Source organism: Dermochelys coriacea, chromosome 6 (assembly GCF_009764565.3).
Source record: "Dermochelys coriacea isolate rDerCor1 chromosome 6, rDerCor1.pri.v4, whole genome shotgun sequence".
NCBI classification, from domain to species: domain Eukaryota; kingdom Metazoa; phylum Chordata; order Testudines; family Dermochelyidae; genus Dermochelys; species Dermochelys coriacea.
The window spans coordinates 114,981,156-115,008,528 of record NC_050073.1 but is presented as its reverse complement, the minus strand read 5'-3'; the positions used below and the strand labels follow the sequence as shown (position 1 = coordinate 115,008,528).

Sequence of the window (27,373 nt, the reverse complement as noted above, 5' to 3'; positions counted from 1 at the left end):
TTGTATTGTGGGGGTGATAAGAACCATTGACCCAAACTGTAAACCCTGTATATGATGGAAACCACTTCAAGCCAGGGGACGTGGCAGCACCCCCTGCACCCCTAGTTCCGGCACCTGTGAATATCAGAGTAAGAGCAGCAAGGGACAAGAATTGACACTGAACCTGGAAAAACTTTGTATGTTCCATGAACTTACTAGTTTATAGTATGCATAGCTTTTAGCCAGTATGCATTTTTAACCAGTATGCATTTTTAACCAGTATAGTTGTACCTGAACTGTAATCGATACAGTTATCTCAAAAATTTTTCAAGGTCAGTTTAGTTTAGTTACATGTTCTCTCACTGTAAAGCCGCATGAAGTTACACCTAATTTAAACAGTGTAAAAAAAAAATCCTCTTACATGCCATGCAGTTCTGGTTAACGTTAGTTAAAGAGAAAGAACTAAATCCTCCACAAAGGCAAAGAAATTCACAGTTAAGGCTAAAGCTTCCTAACACATCCTGTTATACCCTGCAGAACAACACAGAGGCATATTCCACTCCTGTTTCATTCATGTAACTTTCCGTTAATATGAAATGGGAGTTATGGGCACATGGGTCAAAGCCCTGTCCCCTGTACAGTCTGAGTAATTAGGCTATTCACTGGGAGGTTCAGGGAGGATGAAAGGGCAAGAATCCTTTTTTCCAGGCAAATAGGCGCTATACCCATGGGGGTGCCTTACCCCACCACGGAAGTGGCCAGTGATTGGCATAGTCACAGCTCACCTGGATCTACCCCTGGTGCATTCCTCTCCCAACCTCACCCTCTGTGCTGAAGTGCAGGGAGCCACAGCTGAGTTGTGCACCACAACGTGAAGGGGGCTGCCGAAATTTTGCCCTGGCTCCCAGAATTGCCATTCAGGTTGTGCAGCAAAACCACATTGGTTCCACTGCAATGGAGGAGAGGGGAGATGCGGAGAATATAACACCTGGCAAGATTGCTACTACCAACCACATTCCTGTAACATATGCAGCAGCTAGGAACATTGGAGAGGGATCCAGGAAAATTAATTGCTGCATATCGGCTTTAACCAGAGATTAAAGTCACACACTTAAATCTGTAAAGCTTAGCACTTAAGATGTGTTCACAAAATGCATGCTGCATATGTAGCCCCCACACCTCTGTGGACACATAAGGACTTAAATCCCTAAGTCTGGCCTCCCTTTCTCCAAGTGCAACTTGTATCCACAACATGAACTGTGGTTGCCCCATGTATCTCCAGCTACCTGATTTGTACCTGCAGTAGAACAGCAGATGCAAAAATGCAGCCACAAAAAGGAAGTAAGTAACTGAGCAAAGTGAGCAGGCCGCATAGGCACCAAGCTTTGAAAATAACTGTCCATAAATGTTGTTGAAGTGGCATCTCACCCTCCCGCATCAACACACTGTGAATTTCCTGAAGGAGGGGGCTTGAGGGGAAAAATGAAAAGAAAGAAAATTGTGTCCTAAAAGCCTATGAGAATTGACACAACAGCTGCAATGACGTCTTTGGCTTTGTTCTGGTCTTTTGTGGAATTACGTATTTCAATTTGATATTAAGAGGCATGTTCACCCTGGGATGAAAGTTTGTAACTTCCACTGCTATAAATGAAAAGGAGGACTTGTGGCACCTTAGAGACTAACAAATTTATTTGAGCATAAGCTTTCGTGAGCTACAGCTCACAGCTCATTGGATTCGATGAAGTGAGCTGTAGCTCACGAAAGCTTATGCTCAAATAAATTTGTTATTCTCTAAGGTGCCACAAGTCCCCCTGTTCTTTTTGCGAATAAAGACTAACACGGCTGCTACTCTGAAAACTGCTATAAATGATTCAGTTTGCACAGGGGAACTGTTTGGGTTTGTTTGTTTTTTAGTTACCTGATAAAAAGCAATGGCTCTGATAGTCTAATTGGTAAGGACGCATAATAATTATGAAAATTGATGTATTTTACCAGACTGATTGTAAAAGCTTTTTGTGCAAATTTGTATTTGCTATAGGCACTTTTTAGAAAGTGGGATTATGACACAGGAGGCCATAAAAGCGCATTACTGAATTCCTCCATTGGAGTCATTCTGGTCCATTGTGTCAGTCTAGGTCTGCAACAATGCATGTTCTAAAACCCCTATGGGCAATTTTGTTGAAAAAAGCACCTGCACAAGCAGTATTTGCCCTGATCCGCAGCTGGTGTAAATTGGTGTGGCTTCGTTAAAGTCAATGGACCTGTGCCAATTTCAGACAGCAGTGGATCAGGCCTAAGCAGATTTTAAAGTCTTGCTAGTGTGGGAGAGCCATCTTTTTCAAACACCTGTAGCGAGCTGAGTAAAGTTCACCCATGGCAGACAATGCCGGCTTAAGCACCCTTCATCACTAATGTCACGCACTGGCAATGCATGAATGTGATGTTGTATGCTAAGCAATCGCACACACGGCGTGTGGGCTCTCGGTGTGTTGCTCACCAGCCAGCATGGAGGGCGCTGATGGGCTATGGTAAGGGGTCATAGGATCTAATGTACAACTGGTGTGCAGGGGCTGCAATCCTGCAGCTTCAGCCTGATCCAAAGTCCACTGAAGTCAAGGTTAAGTTCAATAGCATTTGTATCAGGCACCCAGTCCTCAGATGGGGTTGGATTTCATCTCCCCAGCTTTCCCACGCCTCTTCCTTCCACAGTCCTATTACCCAGGCTCAATGTGGGTGAAGTGAATGTCTCCCTTAGTGAATATACAACCTGATCTCCCCCCACCCCTGGCAATTTTAGAGTTACAAATATCGTTTTAAAAAGGAGGAAGAATTAATACAACCATTTAACATCAGGCTTTGGACATTTGTTACAACCTCCCAATGAGTTGAGCCTAGATGTCCCTCTCCTTCACTGAGACCTTTTGTGTCATGTCTCAGCCAGGAGCAATTTTTTGGGAGCTGCCATCAACCCTTGAAATAACAGAGTTTCTAATAAAGACATTGAGGTTGTGTCTACACTGCAATTAGACACCCATGCCTGACCTGTGCCAGCTGATTCTGGCTTGTGGGGTTCTGGCTAAGGGGCTGTTTAATTGCAGTGTAGATATCTGGGCTCTGACTGGAGCTTGGGCTTTAGGACCCTGCGAGGTGGGAGGTCTCAGAGCTTGGGCTGCAGCCCAAACCTAAAGCTCTACACTGCAATTAAACAGCCCCTTAGCCTGCACCCTGTGAGCCCTAGTCAGCTGGCATGGGCCAGCCACAGGTGTCTAATTGCAGCGTACACATACCCTGACAGATTCAGACACTGTAGCCAAATATTAGTACAAAAAATCAAAATAAGGTTATTCTGACAGTTCGGTATGAAGCGTATTGTTAAAAGGAGGCTTTCAAGTAATAGTTTCTGCCCTCCCACACGCAAAAAGAAATACAAGGTGTGTGTGTGAGATGTTTTGTTTTGCTATTTTGTATATTATCTTTCATTATTATTGTTTCTTATGTATAATGTTAAGAGGAGGAGGGCAGCTGAGATAAAATGCATTGCATGCAGAACACCCCCAGTGATAATTTCCAACATTTTAGACTGTCACCTACTGTCCCTTTAAATTCAGCTGACTCCTGCACTTCCTTTGTGGGAAACATAAATCTATCACTAGATATACATTATAAAACAATGGAATGATACCAGGAAGCGATTCTAATAGAAGACTGAGCATGTCTTCGGCCTCATGTTAATCTACTGTTTAACTCAGCAGAGAGGAAAGAAATGCTCAATTCACCCAGCCTGAGATCAAAATTGTACTGGCAATATTGGCAGGTTGGACCCTGATTCTTTAAATAGTAACATTGCCTTTGTTAAACAAAAGTAATCCTTTTATTACATAATAGAGATTATAAATAAATGTAAAGTGTGCATGCAGTCAACTGCATATTATACAAGCAACGTCTACGTTAATAATTGTTTTCTTTGGCAGGCCAGAATCCAGCTGGACATGCAATATTTACATATCAAAATCCTTGTGTTCAAGTCATATTGGATGCAAGTGAAAATATATATGTATATATATTTACTGTATACACACACACACTCACCCTATATATATGTATACAGGCATATATACACAATTGCATATATATACTGTATACATATATACACATAGGTATATGTTAAAAGTGGATTTCATCTTTTTCTGATTCAGGTGATGCAGGCCTTGAAACGCTAAAAATATCTTGACAAGGTATTTGGGGGGGCAACTCGGGTGATAAATGGGACTTGGGGGAAGAGGTCTGGGACACGTTCTTTTCAGACAATATTTTTAAAATCTCTGCCACCTGTTTCTCAAGAGCAGTCATCCTGCTGCTTAGCAACTGGATATCCTCTTTGAGTTCGTGTTTGACTTCCTGTAGTGTGGTTTGTAAGGCCTGCTCAGGAATGGGATAAAATGGGTGTTTTGCATCAGCTTGGACAGGGCTGTGTTCCAGGGGGCTGCGAGTCTCACCAGCTTTATCCAAACGAAGGTCACTTTTTGTTATTCCACTGTCACAAGAGTCTGTTTTCCTCAATGGATTTTTAGTTACACTGTTCTCTGAGTCATTGCACTTGGGGTCATCGGACAATAGCCCCATTGACTCAGCCTTTGTGACATTATTCCAGTCTTCCTTTTTCTCCTCTGGGACTCCCATATTGTTCTTAAGTCGAAGCCACCCTTTCCCATTCCCATTTTTCATCTTGATGGGACTGTTAACTTTGAGACATTTTTCAGGGTTGCCATTTGGCTTGAGCTCCATTGCGTCCCTGTTGTTCTGCTTGCTTGTCTCACTGGTTTTCACATAAGCCAGGGATGTTTGAATGGGCGTGATCTGAGATACAGTGACCACACTTGTGCCAGTGATGGAGGCCCCGTTCTGCATGGTACGGCTCTCCACTTGAAGCTGGTTCCTCTCTGGGTCGATGTGTATTGTGCCTTGATTCCGCATCTCCTTCTGCTGCTTGAACTTCTGAAAGAGCTTTCTTACGGGGTGGTCCACAGGGATGCTCAGGGTCACTTCATTCTTCTGGCGCAGGCGCTCCTCTTCTTCCTTCTTGACATCGCTGATTTTTCGGAAAATAATCTGTGAGGGATAAACCCAAAACAGGGTGAGAAGACAATGGATTTTGAACACCAAACTATGGCTAATGTAATTCGAAGATGTAGAAACAGCACAGTGCTGATCAGAAAAGTCCATGCCCTGAAGAGCTTCCAGTTTAATTTAAGACAAGTGGGTGTAACAAAATAAACAAACAAACCAATAAGGGAAGAAGCATGAGATAATGAGGGTAAAAGACAGGAATATAGGGTTACACAGATTGCAATTCCTCAGTTTGGATGTGTCAAGTAATTCAAAAGTGAGAGTTTTTTAAAGACTAATGTAATGCAGTTTATTACAATATCATACCTGGTGCTTAATTTGTAATGATAGAGGTGCCAGGGCTCAAGCAATTAGGTGCCAGAGCTCAAGCAATATTTTTACTTTCATAACTGAGGTGGCAATTTCTGGCAAAAATTAAGCATTGATCATACACAAGCTTCTCTGGCAGAATGAGCCCAAGGCTCAAGCTCAGGATTTGGTTTGGAACTAAACCATACAATGACCTGATTAACTGGTCTTTATTCGGTATGTTAGGAGAAAACAGGATTTCTGTAAACAGAGCTAAACGGACGATGCATAAGAACTAGAATGTGGACAGACCGGTAGTGGGGAATCGCAGGAGAAAGTGGGAGGCAAATGAAGGTGGCCTAAGCTAAGAAAGAATCAAGGATGTCATGAGTGAGGTCAGGAGAACTGTTGTGAATCAGAAGCAATCAAGGAACAGACCTAGGCACAGAAAGAGAGTCACAGACACAAAACGGGGCACATCTAAAGCAAATTTAGTCACAGAGTGGCTGAACGGGCGTGAAGGATTGGATGGATGTAATTTACTGCATTTGCTTATGCAAGGTGATTGAGAGGCACGTGCCCCCAAAGGTGTTGAACTGAACAAGCCAGGGTAACGTTACAAACTAGCCTGCTAAACAAAACACTCCAAAGGGTGACACTGATCAGAGCCCAATGCTTTTTGTTAAAATGCCTCAGTCCCATTTTGCTAGTTTGGGTTTCTTTCTTTTTTTGGAATGAGCGATTGCAAGGCAGGACAGGAAAACTCCCTTGTACTATAGTCTGTGGTGTGAATGATTAGTGGGGCCCATGCTTCAATCAAATGTCTCAGCACGTCCACTTTAAAACAGATTTTGGGTGCACAGTTGATTTCACTTTTTCACAAAGTAAAACTCAGTCTTTTATGATTATGATCATTTATTATTTGTATTGAGTATCATAGACCAGGACACTAGTGTGCTGGGTGCTGTACAAACACAGAACTAGAAGACAGTCCATGCTCCCAAAGAGCTTGCAATCTAAGCATAAGACGAGACAGATGGATACAGACAGAGAGACAGGGAAACACAAGAAAACAGTGAGACAAGGCGGCATGATAGGGAATGATCACAGCACCGCCAGCGGCCATAATAATAAATCATAGTAATACATGGCCGTAATTAAACATTTTTAAATATATACTTCCAAGAGCTGCCTGTATATGCAAACACATATTTCTTTTCAAGCCTCACATAAAATGAAACCATCTTAACTGCATTGGCTTGAATGGAGTTACAGTAGGGAGGAATTTGGCTCACTGAGATAATCTGGCTAAAAAGGCTGACAAAGGAGGTGCTGTCGTCATCATGAATAGGTCGGAGTATGAACAAGAGGCTACTAGGCAGCTCTCCAGCACCACTTTCTACAAGCCATTACCCTCTGATCCCACTGAGAGTTACCAAAAGAAACTACAGCATTTGCTCAAGAAACTCCCTGAAAAAGCACAAGAACAAATCTGCACAGACACACCCCTAGAACCCCGACCTGGGGTATTCTATCTGCTACCCCAGATCTATAAAACTGGAAATCCTGGACACCCCATCATCTCAGGCATTGGCACCCTGACAGCAGGATTGTCTGGCTATGTAGACTCCCTCATCAGGCCCTTCGTTACCAGCACTCCCAGCTATCTTCGAGACACCACTGACTTCCTGAGGAAACTACAGTCCATTGGTGATCTTCCTAAAAACACCATCCTAGCCACTATGGATGTAGAAGCCCTCTACACCAACATTCCACACAAAGATGGACTACAAGCCGTCAGGAACAGTATCCCTGATACTGTCACGGCTAACCTGGTAGCTGAACTTTGTGACTTTGTCCTCACCCATAACTATTTCACATTTGGTGACAATGTATACCTTCAAATCAGCGGCACTGCAATGGGTACTCGCATGGCCCCACAGTATGCCAACATTTTTATGGCTGAATTAGAACAACGCTTCCTCAGCTCTCGTCCCCTAATGCCCCTACTCTACTTGCGCTACATTGATGACATCTTCATCATCTGGACCCATGGAAAAGAAGCTCTTGAGGAATTCCACCATGATTTCAACAATTTCCATCCCACCATCAACCTCAGCCTGGACCAGTCCACACAAGAGATCCACTTCCTGGACACTACGGTGCTAATAAGCGATGGTCACATAAACACCACCCTATATCGGAAACCTACTGACCGCTATTCCTACCTACATGCCTCTAGCTTTCATCCAGATCATACCACTCGATCCATTGTCTACAGCCAAGCGCTACGATATAACCGCATTTGCTCCAACCCCTCAGACAGAGACAAACACCTACAAGATCTCTATCATGCATTCCTACAACTACAATACCCACCTGCTGAAGTGAAGAAACAGATTGCCAGAGCCAGAAGAGTACCCAGAAGTCACCTACTACAGGACAGGCCCAACAAAGAAAACAACAGAACGCCACTAGCCATCACCTTCAGCCCCCAACTAAAACCTCTCCAACGCATCATCAAGGATCTACAACCTATCCTGAAGGACGACCCATCACTCTCACAGATCTTGGAAGACAGACCAGTCCTTGCTTACAGACAGCCCCCCAATCTGAAGCAAATACTCACCAGCAACCACACACCACACAACAGAACCACTAACCCAGGAACCTATCCTTGCAACAAAGCCCGTTGCCAACTCTGTCCACATATCTATTCAGGGGATACCATCATAGGGCCTAATCACATCAGCCACACTATCAGAGGCTCGTTCACCTGCGCATCTACCAATGTGATATATGCCATCATGTGCCAGCAATGCCCCTCTGCCATGTACATTGGCCAAACTGGACAGTCTCTACGTAAAAGAATGAATGGACACAAATCAGACGTCAAGAATTATAACATTCAAAAACCAGTTGGAGAACACTTCAATCTCTCTGGTCACTCGATCACAGACCTAAGAGTGGCTATCCTTCAACAAAAAAGCTTCAAAAACAGACTCCAACGAGAGACTGCTGAATTGGAATTAATTTGCAAACTGGATACAATTAACTTAGGCTTGAATAGAGACTGGGAATGGATGAGTCATTACACAAAGTAAAACTATTTCCCCATGGTATTTCTCCCTCCCACCCCACCCCCCACTGTTCCTCTGATATTCTTGTTAACTGCTGGAAATAGCCTACCTTGCTTGTCACCATGAAAGGTTTTCCTCCTTCCCCCCCCTGCTGCTGGTGATGGCTTATCTTAAGTGATCACTCTCCTTACAGTGTGTATGATAAACCCATTGTTTCATGTTCTCTGTGTGTGTGTATATAAATCTCTCCTCTGTTTTTTCCACCAAATGCATCCGATGAAGTGAGCTGTAGCTCACGAAAGCTTATGCTCTAATAAATGTGTTAGTCTCTAAGGTGCCACAAGTACTCCTTTTCTTTTTGCGAATACAGACTAACATGGCTGCTACTCTGAAACCTGAGATAATCTGAAATCAACATGGACATCAAAGCTCCCACGGCTTCCTCATAGAAACCTTTCAAATACAGTAAATATATTCTTGTGGGCCGTTAGAAGATGCAGCTGGTTATAATAAGTTAACACGTTTATTATAAGCCCAGTTCAAAAGGCATGGACTCCTGGAAGATGCTTTCATCTGATCTAGATGCAATACATTCATATCTTCATTTAGAAGCTGCCCTTGATTAGCGCCTGCCCTCTTGTAATAGTCACACCTGTATCATGCAAGCCACAGGGGAGAGAAAATACATTTAATAGAAGGCACCTTTGATTAAAGAGAGAATTAATTACATTTAATGGAAGCCACAGTCTCTAAATGAAGATACAGAGGTTTGTTATTTTTTCCAAGGGAGATCTTCTACTTAGGCAGAACATATGCACATTTCTCTGACCACAGAACATTGAACATGCACAGCAGGTGTACCAAGGCCTGTGGTTGACTGGTAAGGTATTCACATGGGTGATTCACAAAGATGTCAAAGGTTTCCTTCCCCATCCCTGCTAGACTGTAACAGTTATGCCACTGCTTTGTGTATGGGCAGGTCTCAGGACAAGGACTGTAGTGACTATGTCTTGCACAGACACAGTCCCTCTCTGGGCTTGTAGGAAGGTTTTAGAATAAAAAGGGTTACGGTTAGTTTAGCTTGGGTAAGAAATTATATCGGCTTATTAACTTGTGTACAAATGTAGGCAGCTAAGCAAGTGTAATAAGTCCTTGCCAAAAAATAGGTTCAAAAATGTAAATAAAATGCAACAGCTAGCAAGACAAGTCTAGAGAGGATGCTAAGCTTAAAGTATGGCTGATAAAAAAAAGAAGGGCTTCTAAACTGGTTTTAATAGACAAAGGAAAGTTGTGTTGTGGTGTAATAAACTTATAGTAACCTCTAACAGGCCAGTCTTATTTTCAAATTTGGTCATACGTGAGACGATAAAATACCAGGTGTAGCCATCCATACCTTTAAAATAATCTAAAAGGAAGAGTACCAACAGCCATATCTTTTTTTAGCCAAGGCCAAGAAAGGGGGCAAACCTGAACCGTCCAAAACCTGGCTTTCACCTCAGATAACAATTGTCAATATAACATCAATTGTTTATTATACTGTATAAGAGATTCAGGCTTGCTAGAGATAGTTAACACATCCTACCTGATCATACTGGAACCAGCCAGGGTAAGTGGGTTGCCCCAAGGATGGATCTTTTCAAAAGTCTCTTGATCAAACACTTAGGAATGTTTTTTACTGTATGGCTGTATTAATTGCTTATTATTTAGAGGTTTAGATGTGTTAAGAGAAATTACATACATATAATTTGGCCTTTGGATTTAATAAAGGAATATACCATGAAATCAGTGTTTGCTGGTACCCTATATTACCAATATCTATAACAATAATTCCAGAAGAGCTTCTCTGTGAACATGGAAGATGAGCAAGCTGCTTCACCCACTGTTCTCACACAGCTAGCCCTGCTGTGTGGTTTGTGCAAGGGCAAGATGAAATCACAACCCCATTTTTCCATCCTGCCCTTCTCTGATTCTTTTCAGCATCTTGCTCTGCAGTAGCGAGCAACCCCCTAGTTCCCAAGGACTGCTACTGCAGGAGCCCTGGCACAGCTACACAAGGAAAGGCTCTCCCATTCCTGCAAAAGGAAAGAGTTTTTAGGGCTCACTCTACATGCAGTGCCTTACAGGGTGCAGCTTCTACTGGGTATTACTGCAGAGGGACAACCTGGAGTCATAGGAACCGACTGTTAGAACTTCCCCCGTGCAGCCTGCAAAGGTAGATTAGTGACAAGAATGAATCAGAGGAAAGTGACGTCTTTCTCTTCATCACACATTACTAACAGAACAGAAACAATATTGACCATGGTCCTGTTTTTAACTGAGATTGATTTCTCTTCCTCCCCCCAGGACCAAACAAACACTAAACACACCCTGTTCTCATTCTACTCAGATTTTTTAATTCTCCTTTTCATCTCCCAAGTACAAAAGGAACCTGACCAGTAGTTAACTTTAAACACAGAACAGAATTCAACATGACTATTACATTCTACACTCAAAAGACCAACTATCTGATTTAACAGAGTCCGTACCTTACCGTCCCCAGGTGGACCCTTCGAAGCTCCAGAAAATTAATGCTCTTCTCTACTTAATATACGGGAGGCATCTTTCAAGAATAGCTTATCCACATGGATATTAGATATGGGCAACACTGAGACACGTGGGTTTGGGTTCTGTCTTTCTAGGTGACCTTCACCAGTCTCTGAACCCCTGGTTAGTACAATGTTTGGTGAACCAAAGTTATTTGTGCTCCAGAGATGAGCTGCTTCAGCCTGGTAAGGTATGACATGTGACATATGAGTGACAAAGCAATTCAGCTAATATTTGGGTGTGTGGCAGACTTTAGTATGCCATCTTTATTAGCTTTCAGGTCTTTAGAGGAAAGATGGTCCAGGGCTTTGGCTGCTAGCTCAGGACTCAGGAGACCTAAGCTCAATTCCCTGCCACAAACTTCCTGTGTGACTTAGGGCAAGTCACTTAGGGCCAGAATGTTAAAAGTATTTGGGCACCTAATTCCCATTCTCAGTGCCTCAGTTCCTCATCTGAAAAATGGGGATAATAAATAGCACTTCCTTACCCACAGGGATGTTGTGAGGCTCGACAGACAGACAAACAGATTCCCCAGACTGGATCACTTTGTCCTAGAGGAAATGTGACTGCTGTAACTGGGAATAAACTGATGACTATGCACACAATTTTCATCAGATTTTAATCGTACTGAGGAAGGAAATACTGCCAACTTGCTCATACAGGGCAAGATTCTGAGCTGGCTCTAATAGTGGGAGGAAGAGGTTGAGGCTGGAGCTGCTAGGAGGGAATTCTGGATAAGTCAGACAGAATACCCACAAAGCTCCACACGCCAGAGCAGTAACCACTCTTGGACACTCACTGCACTGCCCATTCTGCCTCCACCCAACAAAAGAGGCACAGTCCATAGACCCGCCTTCGCCCAGTCCCTTTCAGGGATCTAGAACGCTCACCGGCACCAGCTGGGAACAAGGCTTCGCTCATCAAGATTCTGGCCAACTCTGGGGGAGAGATAAGGGGAGCTCCTTGCACTTTCTATGATCAGTAAAAGTGGCAAAGAGTCCTGTGGCATCTTATAGACTAACAGACGTATTGGAGCATAAACTTTTGTGGGTGAATATCCACTTCGTGGGATGCATGTAGTGGAAATTTCCAGAGGCAGGTATGAATATGCAAGCAAGAATCAGGCTAGGGATAACGAGGTTAGTTCAATCAGGGAGGATGAGGCACTCTTCTAGCAGTTGAGGTGTGAACACCAAGGGAGGAGAAACTGCTTTTGTAGTTGGCTAGCCATTCACAGTCTTTGTTTAATCCCGAGCTGATGGTGTCAAATTAGCAAATGAACTGAAGCTCAGCAGTTTCTCTTTGAAGTCTGATCCTATGGTCAGTGTATGGTCAGCGTAAGTGAGACAGATCTAGGATACAATAGCATATTCCTGACATGTTCAGTGTGCGTATATAGATGTCATAGGCCCCCAGAGCACAATAGCTTATCCCTGCACTGATTAGACTGTGTGCGAGCAGGCAACATGCATTTAGTAAAGAATAACATTCCTGACTCGTACAGACTGTGTGTTATATGTATCTAGAAGAGAAGAGAACGTTTCTGGCAAGCCTGGTGTTTGGGTGATGCGTGTCTAAAATATTGCAGTGCGGTTCTGATGTATGCAGTGCAAGGAATGTGCATCTAGAATAAATACTGTAGCATGTTTCAGCTCTCTTTTGTTTGTACTTATTTATACCTTTAGAATGTAAGTTCTTTGAAGCAGGGACAGTTCAACACAGTTCATCTCCTGGCCCAGACCATGTACATATTGGGAACTATATATTGTTATTTCTAGGCAAGGTGTTTAATAGGGATAGGCCTTGAATACAGAACTGCAGGCCATATGCTCAGCAGATGTAAACTGGCACACCTACATAACTTCAATGGAGTTATGCCAGTTTATATCACCCAAGGACCTGGCTTAGCATGTTTCTGACACACGCAGTGTATATGGGAGGAAAGACATATATCATCACAGTTATGGCATGTGCAGGGTGCACAGGGTAGGTGTCAAGCTAATTCGCACCTTCTTGATGTAGTGATCCCCCCAAATATTTAGGCTCTTTCATTCTAGTCATAGCAAGATTAGCATTGGCATGAAATTTTTCTTATTTCTCCATTTCAGGGTGGCGTTGTCTATCCAAGCTACGATGGCTATTGTCTCTGGGATCACTGTTATTCTTAATTGCAAGGATGTGGTACGTAACTTGTAATTAAAATTAATATAAATCAAAGCCCGTCTGCAATTTTTCAAAGGATATACAAGAATCACCTAAAGGGGGCACTACACTGTTGGTCAGGCAGCATGTCAAAGAAGGTGTATCTGTGTCTGTGTGATTGTGGTGCGGGGGGTGTGAGTGAGAAAGAGAGAAAAAGAAAACGTTGTAGCTAGGAAAAAATGTCCTGTGTTTGCCTTCCCCCCCACTTGAAGTCAGCTGTGAGGAAATGCCCCAGTAATGCCATCCTTTGAAAAACACTGGCTTTTAGAATGCTCTCAGACACTGTGTTGTCTTGTTATTTTTTAAATGGAGATTGAGTTAAGCGAATCTCTCCCATCACCAATGCATTTTAGATTTTAAATTTGCTCAGTTAGGCAAAAGGAAAAATGAAGGCAGCATCACTTTTCAAGCAGATACTCAGCATGCTTACTGAAATTCCTGCTTCCTAAAAAGAAAAATCTACTGAGAATACTGAAAGGAGATATGTTAAAGGCATATTTATAGAGTGTTTTTTACCCCAAAGGATCCTAAATTGCTTTACAAATATTAAACTGATACATGAACTATGCTACATAGACAAATCACTTCATCCATTGCTGAAATGCAGCGAGCTCTGGGGTGAAATTTAGCATCTGTATAAATAGTTCACAACAGAACAACAATGTAAGCTAGGAAACTAAATATACTTTAGCTACATGGAAGAGCAGGGAGAATGATAGGTAAGGAAAATAAAATGATCTGAGCTGCAATTTGGCCAGGACGCCAGAGTTAATTCTTTGAGAAGTGCCACAAGATTTATAAGGACTACACCTGATCAAGACTTTGGGTTTACATATAATCCAAAACAGCCCTGCCAACTGGGTATTCATTCAGTATTAACTCAGAGGAAAAATGCAATCTACTAAATCATCCACACTATTTCCTGCAACAAGCAGGCATTATTTGAGGTCTCCCATCCAACTATCACACTGGTCCAACCCTGCTTATTGTGTGAAATCTGATATCATGGCACAAAGTGATATGCCTATAGGTCATAGCTTTTCATTATAAGAAAAGCCGCTGTATAGATAGGCCACAGTTAACATCTTCTGTGGCTGCACACATACAGGCAAAGTCTTGTTTAACATCATTCCTCTTGCACGGAGCTATGTGTTTTTCAACCTGTCACCCTTTAAAACATAACGGCCCTGAGCGAAAATTACAGATCTAGATTTTCACCAAGTATTTAACAGAGTTCCATGCCAGAGTTTAGTGCAGGGGTTGGCAAACTACGGCCCGGGGGCTGCATCCGGCCCTCCAGTCATTTTAATCTGGCCCTCAAGCTCCTGCTGGAGAGTGGGATCTGGGGCTTGCCCCGCTCTGTGTGGCTCCCAGAAGTAGTGACATGTCCCCCCTCTGGCTCCTATGTATAGGGGCAGCCAAGGGACTCCGCACTCTGTCCCCGCCCCTGCAGCTCGCATTGGCTGGGAACCATGGCCAATGGGAGCTAAAGGGGCAGTGCCTGCAGACAGGGTAGTGTGCAGAGCCACCTGGCCATGCCTCCGTGTAGGAGCTGGAGGTGGGGACATGCCACTGCTTCTGGGAGCTGCTTGAGGTAAGCGCCGCCCGGAACCTGCACCGCTGATCCCTTCCTGCACCCCAACCCCCTGCCCCAGCCCTGATCTCCCTCCTGTTCTACAAACCCCTTGGTCTCAGGCCGGAGCATCCTCCTGCACCCCAGAGCCCGCACCCCCACTCTGCACCCCAACCCCTTGCCCCAGCCATGAGCCCCCTCCCGCACCCTGAATGCCTCATATCTGGCCCCACCCCAGACCCCACACCCCCAGTCAGAGCCCTCACCCCAACACCCAATTTTGTGAGCATTCCTGGCCCGCCATACAATTTCCATACCCAGATGTGGCCCTCGGGCCAAAAAGTTTGCCCACCCCTGGTTTAGTGGCTACAGTTGTGGAACAGGATGCTAAGAAAAGGGGCAAAACAGCCAGGAAATTGGTTACAATGGATAACTCAAGACCACATTGATTAGAAATTCAATACACACAGGCAAAGAATTATTATTTATACTGGCACTGTAGCCCTTCTTAGAAGCCCCGACCAGGACTGGGGCCTATTGTGCCAAATGCTGAATGAACACAGAGTAACTGTGGGCTGTAATACCTGGATCTGATTTTGCTTGTTAGGGTTAGTGTGAGTTGGGTGGTGCTGGTGGCCTGAGATATACAAGAGGTCCAATTTGATTAGCTGATGCTCCCTTCTGGGTTTGGACTCTATGACTCTCAGCTGCCTTATCAAACCCACTAAGGGGCAGGGCAGAGTTTGGGTGAGTTCAACCTTGTTTTTCTACTTGCTGTGAGCCTTTGTAAAGTGACTAAACTCTAGCAAGATTGAAAGAAGCTCAATTCAAGAAGGAAAAATACTGAACTCACACCATTTGAAAGACAGATCCATGCGGTTAGAAATCGAGAAATTACTTAGAAATCCAGAAGTATTCAGTTACTGTACACAAGGAGCCATATTTTCTAAAAGTAAAGCACGCACCTACACTCAACTCTATGCAAGAAAAACCTGCCTTTGTGCATGAGAAAGCGGATGCATGTGCACACACAACTCTGCCTCTGCTAAAACTTGGTCCTGAAATGTACATGTTGGCAGAACCTTGAGTCTCATTGGAGACAACGGATAAGGCACTGGATGGGGAGTCAGGAGACCTGGGTCCTATTCCTAGCTTTGCCACTGAACTATCACGTGACCGTGGGCAACCCATTTCACCCTCTGATTCCCATCCTATCTTTGCCCCTCTTGCTTATTTAGATGGCAAGCTCCTCAGGGTAGAAACTGCCTATCCCTCTGTAAGTGAATACAGTGCCTAGCACAATGGGGCCGCTAGATGTTCCTGGAATAGAAATATTAAAAAATCAAAATAATACATAGACCACGAGAGCTGAAATTCCTTGGAAAATGGTGACATGCTTATTTTAAACACTTACACCGAGAGAGCTAATTCTTCTTCCCCCAACACTTTCTAAGAGAGGTTACACACTGACATTTCCAAACGCAAGCACTGGACACAGAAGCAGACCCCAGAGGAACTTAGTTGGAAGAAACTAAATTAATCTTTATGTACGGTGCTTCTCCCAAGGTAAAGAAACATACTCCTTGTTCATAGCAAGTGCTAAACCTCTTAACGTGATGGGAATTAAGTGTCAGAATTCATTTCCTTTATGCAAGGGACTATGACCATATGCTTGGTGACACAAAGCTGTGTTGCGAGACCAGGCTGCTGCTTTCCTTCCCTTGATGTATTTATTTTTGAAAGGTTATTTGGGGGTTGCATGGGGGGAGAGGTTTGCTATTGCGCTAGTGAAGGTTAGGTAAAGATTAACTGACTGTCAGCCCTCAAAACTGAAGAGTTTTGTTTATCTACAAGGCAGGAACAGTACAGAGAGCAGTAACCTGAAATTCTCCATGCTTATCTAAACTCTGATCTGTCTTCCATCCTCTGCGTAATGAAAGGTAATTCAGGCTGAATGTTAATCCAACCCAATACTGGGCCAATTCCAAACAGAGACTCTACCAGCTGTGACCAATACTGAGCAATAGTTACATTCGCTACAGAGCCATTCCCAGCAGATAGAGTGCAGTGTAACCAAAACTAAAGACAAACCTTGAAGTCTGAGGCAGGAATGAAGGATGAGAAAACTAGTTCAAGCCTGGGACATGCAAAGGCTCTCCCTTTTCCATCCATTCTGCCGTATCTATGAACTGTTAGCTTTGTCCACCACTTTGCGATGTAACCCTTGTCCTCAGTACCACCACTGTCAAAATTATTTTCAAAGGCCACCTGGATCTACTTACAAAGGACCCAGAATCAGTGAGTTCAGGAGATAAACTAGAAGAATATGACAGGTTTCAGAATAGCAGCCGTGTTAGTCTGTATTCGCAAAAAGAAAAGGAGTACTTGTGGCACCTTAGAGACTGGATGCGTTCAGTGGAAAATAACTTATTTGAGCATAAGCTTTTGTGAGCTACAGCGCACTTCATTGGATGCATTCAGTGGAAAACATCCACTGAATGCATCCGATGAAGTGAGCTGTAGCTCACGAAAGCTTATGCTCAAATAAATTTGTTAGTCTCTAAGGTGCCACAATTACTCCTTTTCTTTTTTCAGAAGGCTATGGTAAGTGAGTGGAAGGATGGATTACAATAAGCTTTAAAAAAGACACATTTCATGCCAGGTGATAACATCCTATTGCTAGGATGTTGAATTGTTGTTCTTATGGAATATAACACATGGTTGCACCTAGTCATGTGCAAGTCAAATGAAATGTGTGGAAATACATGTGTGAGATAACGGCTCTCATTTTTCATGGTAACAAGTACAGTTGCAAAATAGAGAGACATACTCAGAGATTCTGAGCCAGAAGGGACTACTGTGATCTAGTCTGGCCACCTGTATTACATAGGCCAGATGACTTCCCTGAATTGATTCCTGTTGGAATTAGAACATCTCTTTTAGGAAAACTTCCAATCTTGATTTAAAAATTGCCAGTGTGGGAGGATCTAGTAGAACCCCTTAATACATTGTTGTGTTGATTAATTACCCTCACTGTTAATCATTTGCACCTTATTTCCAGTCTGAATTTGTCTTGCTTCAGCTTCCAGTCATTGGATCTTGGTTGGCTGGATAGATCAACATTTTCAAAAGTGCCTTCATTTTTGGGTGACGAGCCTGAGACACCTTAAAGGGGCTTGATAGCACTGAGCACCCACCTGTGAAGGCCAGATGCCACCTCAAATGGAATTTGTCTGGTGAGGCAGGCTCAGTGATCTTGTTCACAATACATTCCAGCACCTCCTTAATTCCAGGCTCAGGTTTCAGAGTAGCAACCGTGTTAGTCTGTATTCGCAAAAAGAAAAGGAGTACTCCTTTTCTTTTTCCAGTCTCAGGGAAAGCTTGAATCAATGCCAGCTGCTCACACTTTTTAATTGTTCACTGGGACACTCATGGGCTTCCCAATGAAGAGGTAGCACACAGGGCACATGGCCATGAAATGGCTGGCTCAAGCTGGGCAACCAATATCACTGGACACTTTTGAAAATCCTGTTCTGAAAATGAATGGCAATGTTTCTTTAGCTATGGTTCTTATTGAGTCTCCATCACCATAGTAGCTGAGTGGCTCAGTCTGAAGTATTGATCCTCAAACAGCTCTGTAAGGTATGGAAGTACAATTATCCCCATTTTACAAATGGGGAACTGAGACACAGAGAGGCTAAGGGCTTGTCTACCTGGGGATACTCACAAAAGTTAATCCAAATGATCTTTTAAAGTGCATTAATTAAACTGCATTAAACCTCTGTGGACACTTATTCAGCATTAAAGTGGCCGAAATCTGATTTAGCCTTGGTCTACGCTATAGAGTTAGACCTAACTCTTTAAGTGTCTACACATGTAGCTCACTCACTACACTGATTTAATAACTCCACCTCCGTGAGAGGCGTAGTGCTTATGTCGATGTAGTTAGGTCTATGCAGTGTCAGTGTAGACGCTGCGTTGCTTACATCGACTGTTGCTGCCTTTCAGAAGCCATCCCACAATGCCTCACACTGACAACTGAATTGATACAAGCGCTCCTGGTGAGAACATGGACCTGCTGACACAAGCAGCATAGTATGGACATCCAAAAGCAGTTTAATTACTTCAGTGGCTGTAAGTCAATGTAACTTAGGTCAACTCAATTTTGTAGTACAGACTTGTCCTTAGTTTAATTCACTCTACAAGTGAATTAAACTAAATCGAATTAATGTCACTTTAATTCTGAATAAGAATACGCATACAGGGGTAAATGCAGTCAACCAGAGGTTTGTCTACACCTGAAGTGTTTCAGCAGTGCAGATGCACCGAGGCAGCTGCACTGCTGTAGCACTTAGTGAAGATGCTACCTACACGGACGGGAGGGCTTCTCCCCTTGGCATAGGTACGCCACTTCCCCAAGAGGTGGTAGCTACCAGAGCTCTGTCTACACTGGGAATTTGGTCAGTATCACTCAGGGGTGTGGATTTTCTAACCCCCTGAGCGACGGACATAGTTATATTAACATAGGTTTATAGTGTGGACCAGGGCTAATCCTCCTTAAAGTCTCACCTTTTGTTAATTCAGATTAACTTTCTTGAGTGTCCCTGTGTAGACAAACACTAAATGATCTGCCCACACTAATTCCAGGTCTACACTACAGACCTAAATCAATGCCAAGTGAGTGGACCTCTGCAGCCACAGGGGTTACGGTTAAGGGGTGGAGGGACGAGAACAGCTAGTTCCCAAGTCAAAAAGAGCAGATGCAGCCAGCAGAAGGACAACCAAACAATTTGTCGCAGCAGCAAAGAACGTTGCAGTGCATTAAGTGTCTGAGCCAACTTCCATTAAAATCAATGGAAGTCTTCCCACACGGGATGGATTGGGCCCTGAATTGGCCAGTCATTTAGAATCCTGCACTGGCTGGGTTCCCCTGCCAGCAGAAGTCACAGGGCAGTTGCTCTGCTTGTCTTTGTGACTCAGCTTTTTACACACACAAGTAGGACTTGGCCTTTATGTGCAGAAATGAAGGAAAGCTAAAGCTGCAAGAACCAAAAGCAAACTTCTTGCGGTATCACCGGCGCACCTTTCCTAATGCAGCAACTGTACTCCTATTTCAAACTCCGGCTTGAGGCTGATTCATTCTATTCGCTCCCCTGTAAATCTTTATGACTTCTTAGCTCACTCTATTAATTTAAACTCTTGGGATGCATAATGGATGGCTGGAAATGACGGCTTTATTGTTCTTCAGCCCGGTGTACTCTTCAGATATCTTTACTTTGATGTGAAAGTCAGCCTTAAAAACAAATTATTCTAACCAGTATTTTAATTGCTCTCCAATAAATTCTGCTTAATCCTCCTGTACCGAGAGCAGTGTTTTGCCTTTAAAACATTGCTCCATTTGCATGGAGGGAATAAATCACTATATGTGACTGTGCAATGAAAATGATTGATTACTATGCAAGTAGTTAATCTCCAGAAGAGGAATGCTTCACGAAGAATCTTTCATGCTGGATTTAGGAGGAAAAGATGTCCGTGGCTTAGTCTGCTGGTTGCTTGAAAGAAGCCGTAGATAATATTTTTGCACATTTTCATTGATCCTGACTTCACAGATATTATAGCACGCAAAGAAAAAAGGCTTCCTGCCAGGGACATTTTAATTTTGCTGCAGAGAAAACCATATTCATATAGTTTCATTGTAAACTATTGAAAAATTGACTAGGAGAGGTATGAAGATTTCCATCAAAAACAACAAAGCAAATGTCATTAGCGGGCAAATGAAAAAAAACCTTTCAAAGGGAATTTAAGAACATGTGTTGGAAAGCACGTCATAGAATCATAGAATATTAGGGTTGGAAAAGACCTCAGGAGGTCATCTAGTCCAACTCCCTGCTCAAAGCAGGACCAAGACCAACACCAACTAAATCATCCCAGCTAAGGCTTTGTCAAGCTGAGTCTTAAAAACCTCTAATGAGTTAATCTCATTTCTGCAGCAACACTCAGGACATATAAGGTACTCTCTAAGTAAGGAAAGGATACTAACTGGGGGAGACCAACCAGAACTGCACAATACACTCTACAGGCAATTTACAGGAGCCCAACACCCCCCATCACTGCTTTACTACTTGCTCTGTGCTGTAGCCATTAGATATTTTGGACCAAATTTTTGAGCCACTTTCCAATCCGCATTCATGACCAATTCGCATGGCACCCACTTGAACTCAGAGAGAGGATCCCTGCACACAGACTCAGCAAAGGAGGCTGATCGGTTTGCAAATAAGCAAGTGTATTTGAGAGAGGCTAGCTGGAAATTTGGCCCTGTTTGTCAATATGCTTGATGGGAATCTGAATTTCTACTGAACTATTTCAAAACACATCTAGCTTGAAGAACAGGCTGTGATCTCAGCCCCATGCATCACATGCTTTGCTAAAGCATTTAACAACTGTGAAAGGTCGACCACTGGCTAGTAGGAAGGAGGAGCTATTTTCAGTTTTCTCCTGTATATTCCACAGTGCCTAGGCTGAGAGATTAAATTAAAATACAATTAAAGGTTTACCCTTTCATGGGAATTCAGTTTAAGATTGAGGGCCCAATTCTATAGGCTTGTGTCGAATGCAGTGTTAGCTCAAGGTGTAAACTGAGTGCTGCCCCTAACCAAACTCCCAGGGGTACACTAGTTTGAGTTAAGTGATGCTTTAAACTCAAGCAAGCAGGGGGGGGGTGTTGAAGCTGGCATACTGCTGATGCGGCAGTTGGTAATACAGTGGGAACACAGCTATTCTGTACAGCTTGAGTGCAGTTTTGCAGCGGTACTGCTCCTACTCAGGCTAGGTTAAATCCAGAAGAGTGGAGTATGGATAATTTGAGCTAACACAGCAGTGAAAACAAGCGTTATGTTGTGCTGAGACACTTAGGCCAGGGTTTCTCAACCTGTGGGTCGCGACCCAAAATTGGGTCACCAAAATGTGTCAAAGGGCCTTGTGGGAAGCCCAGGAGGGGAGGAGGTTGGGTCCTGCCCTGGAGGATGTGGGAGACCCTGAGGAGGGGTGCAGAACCCACCCCATACTTGCACTGCAGTCACCCCACAGTGGCAGCTCCTGAAGCAATAGTCCCATGGAACTGGCGTGGGTCAGCTCCCCGCTCCAGGCATTGGAATCTGGTGTCTGAGGTCACAGCACCACTCAGGTTTGGCCCTGCTGCCCCTCCGTCATGATGACGGAGGGGCTGGCTAGGCCAAATTTGAGTGAGTGGCATTGTGACCCTGTGTGCCAGATCATAGGGAGGAGGGATAGCTCAGTGGTTTGAGCATTGGTCTACTAAACCCAGGGTTGTGAGTTCAATGTTTGACAGGGCCATTTAGGGATCTGGGGTAAAAACTGGGGATTGGTCCTGCTTTGAGCAGGGGGTTGGACTAGATGACCTCCTGAGGTCCCTTCTAACCCTGATATTCTATGAAAGAACAACACCACTCACACAAGATGGCTGGCTGGCTCCCTTTCAGTGGAGCTGAGCCAACCTAAGTGGTGCTGCAACCCCAGAGGTCACAAGGCCTAGAGCAGGGAGCTGAGCCCTGCCAGCCCCACAGGGCAGGAGTGGCAGGAGCGGCAGGAGCAACAGTGTACCTATTAAGTACTCAGTACTTATTATGTTTAATGGGGGGGTAAGAAATATTTAGTAATGGGGTGTTTTTTGCACTAGGCTATTTACTGGGCTGCAACAGGCTATCAAGGTTTCCAGATGGGTCCCGGAGCCCAAACAGGTTGAGAACCACTGACTTAGACCAGTGCAAACTGGATGTGAAATGCCACCAAATTAGAACAGCATCATTTTACACCTACATTGCACTGGTGTAAATGTTTGCAAAAGGTGCAGGGTAAGGATGAATCGGGCCACTATCTTGAGGGATTGACATTGGATCCTAAAAGTGGTATCAGAACAGGGTTAATTAGAGGTATGCTATGCTTTTAAATTAGGGAACAAAATCCACCCCCAACACACGCACACTTTTGGGTAATGTTAAATTCCTTGAACTATTGCAAGCACATTTTGTGAGGATAGGAAAGTCTCACATCACATATATTTAGATATCAAACCAACCTCACTTTAAGTAACACATTTTGCTCTTTGCACCCTCTAAGGAAAACTCATTTGTTTTCATTGTTGCTCATTTCTCTTTGCAGAGAAATGCAACTGCCACTGGCCATTCTGCCCTATTTTGGTTTTTATGCCATACCCATCGCTGTGCTATCTGTGCCTAAGCAATGCGACTCACATCTGACAATGTGGATTTCTCCCCTCTTCTCCCGGGGGGAAATAAGGCAATTTTTGTTTTTTAATTTTAATGGTTGTATTTGATGCCTGCTGTACTCTGGATTTCTAGTTCTGAAAGCACATTGAAGAAGTGCTTCTTACACCTCAGATAGACAATATGATGGAAACTCAACATACAAACAGCCACTGTTATTTTAAACAGTAATGTAACAGCCAAGCACAGAATGGTGATACCCTGTTAGATGTATCCGCTCACACTTGAAATGCTTCAATCCTCACATAGGGCTAGATCTAGACATTAGGCTTGGCCCAGAGTAAGGGGCAGCATGTGTCTGTGCTGTCCCAAGAGAAGGTGCAGGGGGGTACTGAGTATAGGCGCCGACTTCCTAACGTGCTAGGGCAGAGGTGGGCAAACTACGGCTCGCGGGACCCTCCAGCCCAGCCCCTCAGCTCCTGACCCGGGAGTCTAGTTCCCGGCCCCTCCCCTGCTGTTCCCCCCCCGAGCAGCCTCACCTCATCTCACCGCTGGCACAATGCTCTGGGCAGGGGAGCTGTGAGCTCCTGGGGCAGCACAGCTGCAGAGCCCGGCCTGACCTGGCGCCACCGGTGCTCCAGGCAGCGAGTAAGGGGACGGGGGGGTTGAACAAAGGTCAGCAGCGTTCAGGGTGGTGGTCAGGGGGTGGGGGTATGGATAGGGGTCGGGTTGGTCAGAAGGCGGGGATCAGGGGGTTGAATGGGGGAAAAGGGTCCGGGGGGGCAGTCAGGAATGAGAAGGGGGGTTGGATGGGGCTGCGGGGCCAGTCAGAGGCAGGGGTTCTGGGGGCTGTCAGGGGACAGTGAGCAGGGGCAAGTGGATGGGGCAGGGGTCAGTGAGCAGGGACGGGTGGATGGGGCAGGGGTCCTGGGGCGGCAGTCAGGGGCAGGGGTTCGGGGGGGGGCAGGGGACAGTGAGCAGGGGCAAGTGGATGGGGCAGGGGTCCCAGGGGGGCAGTGAGCAGGGGTGGGTGGATGGAGCAGGGTTCCTGGGGGGGGCAGTCGGGGCAGGGGTTCTGGGGACGGTCAGGGGACAGTGAGCAGGGGCAAGTGGATGGGGCAGGGGCGGGTGGATGGAGCAGGGGTCCTGGGGGGGACAGTCAGGGGTAGGGGTTCTGGGGGCAGTCAAGGGACAGTGAGCAGGAGCAGGGGCAGGGGTCCCGGGGGGGGGCACAGTCTCCCCTAACCGGCCCTCCATACAATTTCCTAAACCTGATGCGGCCCTCAGGCCAAAAAGTTTGCCTGCCCCTTTGCTAGGGGGTGCTCCGCCATGGGCTCTGCCGCAGGCCCCACCCCCACTCCTCCCCTTCCCCCAAGGCCCCACCCTCACCCTGCCTCTTCCTGCCCCATTCCACCCCCTCCCCTGCAACGTTCCCCACCCTCGCTCCTCCCCCGTGTGCCCCAGCGCCTCCTGCACACCATGGAACAGCTGATACACGGCGGGCAAGAGGTGCTGGGGGGGAGGGGGAGGCACCAATTGGCAGGGCTGCCAGTGGGTGGGAGGTACTGGGAAGTGGGGGAGGCGCTGATAGGGGGCTGCCAGTGGGTGCGCCCATCTCTTTTTCCCCCCAGAGTCGGTACCTATGGAACTGAGACTCAGAGAGGCACAATTCCTCCCCTGAGCCCCCCTTGTTCTGATGTGGGACTGTCAGTCACTCCTTCTCTTTTCAGGACGCAACTTAGGGCTTATCTACAAATATCTTGACTGACAAAGATATTCCAAATAACTGCTCCACTATAGCTATTCCAGAACAACTCCGTGTGTGGACCCTCTTATCCTGGAATAGCTATAGTTCTTTGAATGCACATCTTGCCCTATTCCGAAATAACATCCCTGTGTAGATAAGCCCTTACTGTGTGCCTGGCTGGTGGGAAGAGGAAGGAGAAGACCCAAAGCTCCTCCAATTCCTCACCCTTCTCTCTCCCTCCCTGCCTACTTTCTCACAATAGGGAGTATCAGGGGGTCAGCCTTTGCTCACCCCTTATCCCCACATTTGGATCTGGAGCTGCAGCTGGGAGCAAAGGGCAGGGGGGCTTTATGCCCCTTTATTCCCTTGAGTGGCCAAGTAAGAGCTATGGAAAATCTAGTCCATGGATTATTCATCCATTTAGTAGTCTTGCTGTCCTCCCGTCCTGAGCCTATTTCCTGCTTTGTGTGGAGAACTCCACTGAATACACCGAGTTCCTGTAAGAAACAGAGTCATGCTGCCCCTTTAGAATATGGTGGGATTTTGAACTCTTGGGGTGAAATCCTGGCCACACTGAAACCCATGGGAGTTTTGCCATTGACTTAAGGGGGGCCAGGATTTCACCCTTGGACTGTATAACCAAGAAGAATCACAGCACATACGGCCCTTGCTCGCAATAAAAAAAAATGGGCTATATGGCTTTGTGAAGCAATTTTTGACTGAATTAACTGACACAACCGCTCAATAAGCTGAGCCGGAGCATGAGCAGACCCTGACGCACTTGAGAGATTGCTGTTCAATTATCAGCAGCCCATAAGCATTACAGCCTTGGGCATCACAAGGCTTAATAATTAGCCTAGGGCTTTCTTTTTCCCCCCCAGCACATCAGCAGGAGGAGGCATTCATTGAACAGCATCAAAACAAACAAATCAGGCACATATGGCACTAATAAACTGACACTTGCCACTGGATCAATACCCATTATTGGCACCAGTTGGACGAGGCTTAGCTGGTGGCTGCAACGCACAGCGGCATTAATTGATTAGAATTTTGCTGCGGTTCAGAGGTGATACAGGCTGTGACTTAGAAAAATCGATCACTGAGGAGAAAAAAGCCTTTCAAAGAAAGCAGTTTCCAGTTTGCTCAGTGCAGCATCCTTCATATCCACACAGTGACACAGTCCTCTCGCTGAGTACAAATTTGGAACTGTCATTTTGAAACTGCAGATGACATGCCTTAGCTAAGCTTCCTGTGTGACTGAAAAATGGCACCTTTGTGACCGCGCAAAGGGAGAAGCCAAAGAATCTGCAAACTAAATTGATTTAACCATAAATTAACACCCAATAATAAAAATACTTGGCGCCAATCTAGCACTCTTCATTCCCTAGGCCACAAAGTACTTTACAGAGCTGTACGAGTATCATTGCTCCTTTCTACAGAGGGTAAACCAAGGCACAGAGAGGTCACATGACTTACCCAAGGTCACTCAGCAGGTCAATGGCAGAGCTAGGAATAGAACCAAGGTCTCCAGATTGTCAAGATGGTGCCCTACCCATGTTCTCCTAAAAACAAAAACCCTTATTGTGTAAAGATTGACTATAAGATCTCTTTTATTCACTACAGTTTGGCTCAAGCTGGAAAACTGGGATCAGGATTTCAGACAGCCCAAAGTTGAGGGCCCATCTCTGCATTTAATTGATAAAGCTGGGGAACAGTTTTAACATCTCTGACAATCGGTCCTCACACTGCCAAGCCAGACATCTCCCCACCCATGCTGTCAGAGATATCAACTGTAATTTAAATTGTTATTTTTAAACACATCTCACCTTTTATACATCATGAGAAATGCTTCTCACAATGTGAATATTCAGAACATTACAGTACAGTTTCTTTGTAACTCAAAAAGGTTCATACAGTTTAAGGTCAGAAGGGAGCACTCCATCATCTGCTTGACCTCCTTTATAACCCTGGCCATTAATTCTCACCCAGATATCCCTATATAATAAGCCCAAAGACTTTAGCTAGACCAAAGCACTTCATTCCTCGTGAGATTCAACTGTGTGAAACCAGGAGAGAACAGGATAGATTAAGGTGCTACCAACACCTGAGGCCCTGGCAATGGCAGAAAATTGTTTAGGTGAGATCTGCCCAAGCAATCCCAGCAGGTGTCTCCTGTTCCAGGCTGCAGAAGAAGGCCAACCCACTTCAAGGTCCCTGCCAAACTGATTTTGGGGGAAATTCCTTCCTGACCCAAAATCTGGTGATCAGTTGGATCCGGAGCATGTGAGCAAGACTAACCAGTCAGGGATCTTGAAAGAGGATTCTCTATATTACCTCAGAAAACTAGTTCAGAGCTTGAGTTCAGATATCAGCCAAACAAGCTTTCTATTCCCCCTTCCTGTCAGATTTTTCACTTAGTAGCAGTGTAAAACATTTTCCTCAGTAAAAAAAAAAAATACACCTTGATTCTGAAAATAGCTAATCTTGAAGGATATCACTATCTCATTAAGCTTCTTGCCCCAATCACAGTACATTTAATGTATATCTAATG

At 44.8% G+C, this 27,373-nt stretch overlaps 1 protein-coding gene across 2 annotated transcripts in view; it reads right to left on the bottom strand.

The window, feature by feature from the left end:
- Positions 1 to 3,833: 3,833 nt before the first annotated feature.
- The window catches only part of KCNH5 (potassium voltage-gated channel subfamily H member 5), a 248,667-nt gene continuing 225,127 nt past the window's right edge, over positions 3,834 to 27,373 (bottom strand). The window contains exon 12 of one of the 2 annotated variants that reach the window (XM_043516732.1): positions 3,834 to 5,088. In XM_043516732.1, the coding sequence (XP_043372667.1) occupies positions 4,144 to 5,088 (945 nt within the window). In that variant the 3' untranslated portion in view covers positions 3,834 to 4,143. The remainder of the gene's footprint in view (positions 5,089 to 27,373) is intronic. The other variant, XM_038405932.2, reaches the window with a different exon arrangement.